This window comes from Perissodus microlepis, chromosome 5, assembly GCF_051167445.1.
Source record: "Perissodus microlepis isolate ML-2025 ecotype Zambia chromosome 5, ASM5116744v1, whole genome shotgun sequence".
Classification (NCBI taxonomy): Eukaryota; Metazoa; Chordata; class Actinopteri; order Cichliformes; family Cichlidae; genus Perissodus; species Perissodus microlepis.
The window spans coordinates 23,414,529-23,422,037 of NC_140465.1; the positions used below are offsets into that span (position 1 = coordinate 23,414,529).

Sequence of the window (7,509 nt, forward strand, 5' to 3'; positions counted from 1 at the left end):
CGCCTTCGTTGTTATGTGCGATTGTTTATCGCCCGCCGAAATATAACAAGGTGTTCTTATCAGAGTTCTCAGAGTTTCTTGCTGATTGTGCATCACGGTATGACCAGATCCTCCTGCTTGGTGATTTTAACATTCACGTTTGCTGTCCGGGGAAGCCCCTGGCCAAGGACTTTCTGGACTTAGTGAACTCTTTTAATTTTGTCCAATCTGTTAGTGGTGCCACTCAAGAACGTGGTCACACACTGGACTTAGTTTTATCTCATGGTTTATCTGTTTGCAATGTACGGGTTGAAGATGCAGTATTTTCTGATCATATGCCTATCTTATTTGATATTGCTCCTTCTAACGCTTTTGCAAATCAGGCTGCACCTGTTCGATGTTATCGTGCCTTTGGCTCTGATTCTGCCGAACGGTTTTCTATACTGTTTGACAAATTAATGTCTTATGCCCCTGAGTTGCCCACTGCAGATGACCTACTTTTGTATTTTGACTTTGCTTGTAAATCTGTGCTTGATGTTGTTGCCCCTTTGAGACTAAGAAAATGTAAATCTAAGACTAGTCCTTGGTTAACAGATCGTACCCGAGCTATTAGAAGACAATGTAGGAAATGTGAAAGACAATGGAAAAAAGACAGATTGCATGTCTCCCTGGAAGCCCTAAAGATTAGTTGGAAAACTTATCAGAGGGCAGTTAAGGCCGATAAACACTCCTACTTTTCTCAATTTATTTCGGCCAACTCTCACAACCCTCGTGTTTTATACAATACGATTAATTCTGTACTTAACGTGGAGGGTTACAACCTTTTGCCGTCCTCTGAGGCTATGTGCAATAAGTTTATTACCTTTTTTGTGGACAAGATTGCTAGCCTGAGGCCTCTGATTCCACCTATTGTTGAGCCGGCCATGCATCCTCCTTGCTCAAGCCTATTCCCTGCTTTTGCACCGATTTCTCTGCGCGACTTAGAGGAGTTGGTGCTACATGCTAAGCCCTGTGGCTCCCCAAATGATGTTGTTACTCCCCGCTTTCTCCAAAAAGTATTTCCCATCATTGGACCTTATATCCTGAAAATTATCAATACTAGTCTGTTAACCGGTCAAGTTCCTAGTGGGTTTAAACATGCAGTCATACACCCCTTACTTAAGAAACCTGGCCTTGATAGTTCTACTATGTCAAATTTTAGACCTATCTCCAAGCTTCCCTTTTTAAGCAAGATCTTGGAGAGGATTGTACATACCCAACTGTTGGATTATTTGAACGATTCGCAACTGTCTGAAATCTTCCAATCTGGTTTTAAGCCCTTTCACAGTACGGAGACAGCTCTTGTTAAAGTTATGAATGACATTCTTGTTGCTACTGATCGTGGTAAATATGCTGTGCTTGTGTTATTGGACATGACAGCTGCATTTGACACAGTGGACCACGACCTGCTGATCTCCCGCTTACACCACTGTGTGGGAATTTCTGGTTTGGCATTGTCATGGATAAATTAAATCATATCTTTCCGAAAGGAGTTTTTGTGTCAAGCTGGGACTGGCCGCTTCCTCTGTGGCCCCTCTGCTTTGGGGTGTGCCCCAGGGATCTATCCTTGGGCCATTATTTTTCTCGCTGTATTTACTCCCCCTTGGTGCGATTTTTCGTAAACACGGCGTGTCATTTCATTTGTATGCCGATGACTGTCAGCTTTACTTACCTTTTAGTCATTTGGATACCTCCCCATGTCAACCACTGCTTGACTGTCTTAGCGATATTAAATTATGGATGGCAAATAATTTTTTGAATTTTAATGGTCGCAAAACGGAAGTAATTTTATATGGCCCGCATCGTTCTACTGATACCCCAGATGTTGATTTTGGTGATTTGACCTCTCATCTGAAAAGTTCAATCACTAATCTTGGTGTTAAACTTGATTCTGCGCTTACTTTTGAAGGTCATGTAAATGGGGTGGTAAAATCAGCTTTTTATCACCTCAGACGCCTGTCGAAGGTTAAGCCTTTCCTTTCTAAACCCAATTTGGAAACTCTTATTAATGCTTTTATCACCTCACGTCTGGACTATTGTAATTCCCTTTTAATAGGGGTCGGGTCGGGCACCTTGTCACGCCTGCAGTTAGTGCAAAATGCGGCGGCGCGATTTTTAACTGGTAGTAGGAAATTCGATCACATCACTCCGGTTCTGGCTTCCTTGCATTGGCTTCCCATTGAATTTAGGGTTCGTTTTAAAGTCCTTTTATTGGTTTTTAAATCTTTAAATGGTCTGGCTCCTGTCTACTTATCTGATTTGCTGAAGCCACATGTTTCTCCTCGCTCGCTCCGTTCAGCTGAGCAGCTGCTGCTGTCGGTCCCTAAGTCGCGGCTGAAATGCAGAGGAGACCGTGCCTTTTCAATTGCGGCTCCGATGCTCTGGAATGACCTTCCCCTCCAAATTAGACAAGCGTCATCAGTGCAGGTCTTTAAGTCCAGATTGAAAACCTATTTTTATTCCCTGGCTTTTAACTCTGTAGGAAACTGACACCTTCTTATTTATTTTATTGTATGTAATGATTTTATGGTATTTTTAATTTGGTAGTTGTTTTGATCTGTGTTGTTCAGCACTTTGGTCTGCCTGGTGTGTTCTTAAAGTGCTATATAAATAAACGATGATGATGATGATGATAATCACTTACATGATTATAGGGTCGGTAAGCAAGTCTGAGGACCATCTCCAAGTGGACAACCCCAGCAGGGGCTAAATAGCTGTGACTCTTTATCTGTTTTTTTTTTTTGTTTGTTTGTTTTTTTTTGGGGGGGGGGGTGTTTTGTTTTGTTTTGTTTGTTTGTTTGTTTGGTTTTTGTTTTGTTTGGGTTTTTTTTTTTTTGGGGGGGGGGGGGGGGGTCGTTTTTTTACACTTAAGAAGGCTCTTGGATGAGAATTGAACTGTCAACAGGAACCAAAAAGAAATCCAGCTACCTTCATTTTAGGAACTTGTCTAGTGACTGTCATGACCTTGAGAACCTACAGAAACATATTGTTCCTGCACTTTTTATGAACTTTTTACAAGATATAAACAACATCTAATCTACATCTAATCTACTTCTGCATCTCTCAAACCTCTCAGTGGTTTCAAATAAAATCTAAGGATGAATTGTGGAACTGTTCAAATGAAGGCAACAACCAAGTAATAAATCTTTTCATGCATGCATTTAATATATTATTCCTAGGCTTTTTGTTTATAAAATATAAACAGAATATCATGACAGAGGCTACGAAAACCCCTTTATGTCACAAATATACAACGGGGATTTTTATCCCATCAAAAAAAAAAGATTTAGAGTCAAGTTTTCGCATACAATAGTAAGGAACAATTACAGTAAAATCCTGCAGATAAAAATTAACTTGTATCCATTTTCTCATGTCCATGTCAAGACAGTCATTCGGAATGAGAGAAAAGTCAGGAAGGAGTATGGCTGGAGATATGTAGGTAATATTTTTAAGAAACGGAGGAGACTTCTGTCTTGCTGGTTGATACTGAGGTCTCATCTTCAACCATACCACCCATTCCAACTGTTGAAAGCATGCAGTTACGAAACTACAATGGGGATAAAATGAAGAAAAAGAAAAGAAGGAAGGAAACTTCATTGTGATCTTTGTGATCATCCCAAAGCAAAGAATCCAATAAATGAGCCTGAATCTAATAAATATTTGCCATGAAAACTATTAAAAATAGGGTTTATAAGACATTACACGATAATTGCATGCAGTTATGAGGACAGATCGTAGCTGCTTACTTGTCCCCATAACTGCTGATTTGCAGGTTCATAATAATAAACTGACCTGTTTGTTCATCAGGATGTAGATGACGGGGTTGAACAATGCTGAGCTCTTTGAGAAGAAAGCAGGGATAGCCATGGCTGTGGCTGTGAATGCAGCTCCCTTGTTGAAGAAGATCCATGCAGCAAAGGAAGCATATGGGGTCCAGGCCAAGAGGAAGCCGAAAACCATCAGGATGCACATGCGTGTCACTTCCTTTTCAGCTTTTTGGGTAGAAGCTGAGTCCTGCTGTTGGGCTGCAGCCTGTAGATGAAGAAATCATTAGATAATGTCTGTGCTGATTTCAGTGTTGATGCTAAAACTATTCGATGACATGGCTTAGGTCATGAAGGCTGATCAGTATTTTCATCAGTTCAAATATGTGACCAAAATGTCAGCAGGTAAGGATGTTTGTTTTGTTGGAGATAATCTCTAACATTGCCCTAATATTCTGAACAACAACAACAACAAAAAACATCTGGATATAGAGGAACAACATTTAATTGAAATAAACATCACTTACGGCCTTCACTGTAAAGACTAAATTTCCATAGGTAAAGAAGATGGTGAAGACAGGGACACAGAAGTGGCAGGTGAACATGTATATGACATAAGATTCGTTGTTGTATCCTGGGGCCAGAGTGTAGTAGTCAGGTCCACAGGAAACCTGAATTCCCTCAGGAATGTACCTGGGAATACATAAAAGGTTAGTTGAATATGAAGCATCAGGTAAAAATAAGAGGTTTTTAGCATCCACCGGTTGAAGTGAATGATATTGTCACGGTTCTGGGTCCGTTGGGCCCAGTGTTTTGAGTTTATTATGTTTTGGTTTATTATTATCATTATGGATCTGTTTCTGTTATTCTTGGTGAGGGATCAGTTCTTAGGTTTTGGGTTCTCATGTGTATTGCAGTTTCTGTTCAGTGTCTAGTCTGTCTCTCAGTGTCATGTCTGCATCTGGTTTAGTAATTCTTGTTTCCTGTCTTATTGTGAAAGTCTTTGTCTTATGTTAGTGTGTGCAGCTTAGCTCCCCGTCTCGTTAGCCCTGATCTCCCCCAGCTGTGTCTCCCTTCTGTTGCCCATTCCCTCATTACTACCCTGTGTATTTAAGCCCTGTGTTTTCCCATGCTCGGTGTCGTGTCGTACCATCAGATTATGCCTGTGTGTTTTTTGGTCTCAGTGTTCAGTCCTCACTTCATGTTTTGTTTTCTTGCCAGCAATAAAGCTGAGGTTTTTGAGTTGCATTCCGTTTTCCGAGTCTTGCATTTGGATCCTCATCTCTGCCTGCCCGCACACAGAGCCGTGACAGATATCACCTCAAAGGGAGAGATGCCAGCCTCCTTGAGATTTGCAAAGGCTAAACATTTATTAAACCGGTGCCAAGACTGTTCGTAAATCCTCTGTTTCATCCACAGACCGTCTCAAAAAGTAGAACAGGAGGAAGAAATGTTTCACTCAGCAAATCTTCATCAACAGAAGCAGTTTAAATCCCAAAGATGCATATTCTCTGGAAATGTTACAGCGATACTTCAGTCACATTATATGTACACAGTACATGTTTTAGAGGTACATTCAGAGAAAATAGCAAGTAATCAACTGATTTAAACAAAACTATTTATTGGGGGCAAAAAAGCTGAACAAACCAGATCATTGTCATAATTATGGTTTGAAACAGTGTCTTAATATAATTTTGTTAATATTACATCAAAGCTGAGACAAGATGTACCTCAAGTGTTTTAAATAACAGCTAAAATAGGAACCGCCTGTTTTTTTTTTTAGTTCGTTGTGCTGCTTTAAGTTTGTTTTCCTTTATTACTTCCCTTTGTTATTTCCTTTGCTCCTTTGTTGCTTCTTATTTTATCATTATTGTTGTTTGTTTGTGTGTTTGTTTTGTTAGCATATTACCATTTGTGCTAGCTGTCCTCTTTTTTTTTTGTACGTTCCTCTTGATTGTATATTTATCCTATGTATTCCTGCTGTCTACTATTATATTTTATTCTAGCACAGTTCGTGTGGAGCACCCACAATTTTGTTGTACTTGTACAATGACAATAAAGGGCTCTTCTGTTCTATTCTATTCTATTTTGCAGCCCTTCCTTTGCACAAACAGAGGATTTACGAGTAATCAACAAAAGTTTGGGTATGTGTAAGCTGATGTCTTATGAATGAATGATGAATTATGTTTTTCAGCTTTTTCAAATTCAAGCTTTGGGCATTTAATATTATCATCTTATCTGGAACAACTAAATTTTTTTAGAATTAGACTGAAACGCCTAAAATAAAAGACACTTCCATTCTCCTTGACTGCCATTCCAGACATGGATAGGATACAGAATTTTGAGTAAATATCTCAGTACCTTGACCAGCCAAACAATGGGGGGGCAGCACAGGCCAAAGCCATGATCCAGGTAAAACCACAACCCACTCCTGCATGGGTAGCTGTAAACTTGAAACTTCCCATGGGTTTACAGACCACAATGTATCTCTCAACAGCAAGAACCACAAGAGACCACAGAGATACCTGACCTGTTGAGAGGAAAGAGAGCGGGATGTATGATGAGAACCTTTAAACCATGTCACCTTTTACAGTTTCTTAAATCTGCATGAAATTCCAAAACTTTACCTCCAACTGTAGCCATGAATCCTTCAATAGCACAGCTCAAAGGACCCAAGGCGAAATAGCCATTGACACAAGAAAAAATGGTGACTGAGAATCCAAATATGACCATGATCAGTCCAGCCACTGCCAAATTAACCAGGATAAAGTTGAGAGGTTGTCGGAGCTTCTTGTTTTGAGCGGTGACCAGCAGTGTCAGAAAGTTGATGGGGAATCCAGTAATGACAAGGAAAAAAATATAAAAAGCAAGCAGTCTGAAGAACCATGGATCTGCCAAATAATACTGCGGATATTCATAAGGACTCCTCACGAGTCCTGTCTTGTTGTTCAAGGGGATGTAGAAGTTTTTGCCCTCTGTGCCATTAGGCTCAAGTCCTCCATCCCAAGCCATCTCTGCTGATCAGTTGTCCAGCTAAGCTTCTTGGAGCACTGTTAATGCAGCAGAGTCTGCTTTCTAACTTCTTAAACACCACTGAGCAGCCACAGTTATATAGCCCCAAGGGGATGATGAAGATGAGCTAAGAGGATCTGAGAATTCAGCCCATAATCTCTGAGTATAATCACTTGTTACTTGGTGATCCTTTTTCCTCCACATTTTCTTAGGAAGCATTTAGTAAATAAAACCATGACTTTTACCAAATGATGGTCACTAGGTCATTGAGAGTAGGCTTTTACCTGTTATTCATCCATTTAAACTGGGAGCGTTTTACTCATAGACCATTGCGTTTCATAAACAAGACAGAAATTCTTGGCGGTCTCAAATTTCTGTCACAACTTTAGCATAGGCCAAGCTTCAGACTTCGTGTTCACAAAGGTTTTCCACACAATTTCTTAGTGGGCAGACTCAACCCTGTCCACATGCAAGAGTGTCGCAAACCTTGGCAGGTGATATTTGCAGTTTATTTATAAAATGAAACAAACTAAAAATAAACTGTTTTTCAAGTCATCTGCACTTTTTGCACCGCTATATCAGGTGGTGTTTTGATACAGTGACCCACAAACCTCAGTGATTTATCATCGCTGAACTTGTGCCTGTGTCCTGAAATTGGAAATAGAATGGATACACCCACACGTCACAGCGCCGTGTTGATTAGTCCCATTAGTCT

General features: G+C 40.2%; 1 protein-coding gene across 1 annotated transcript; it reads right to left on the reverse strand.

The window, feature by feature from the left end:
- Window positions 1–3,163: 3,163 nt before the first annotated feature.
- LOC146387354 (green-sensitive opsin) lies at window positions 3,164–6,876 on the reverse strand. Its single transcript, XM_084928910.1, has 5 exons — window positions 6,410–6,876; window positions 6,144–6,312; window positions 4,310–4,475; window positions 3,811–4,050; window positions 3,164–3,565 (listed from the first exon to the last, which is right to left on the reverse strand). The coding sequence occupies exons 1-5, from the start codon at window positions 6,792–6,794 to the stop codon at window positions 3,467–3,469; spliced, it is 1,059 nt and encodes a 352-aa protein (XP_084785036.1). The 5' UTR covers window positions 6,795–6,876; the 3' UTR covers window positions 3,164–3,466.
- Between the last annotated feature and the right edge of the window lie 633 nt (window positions 6,877–7,509).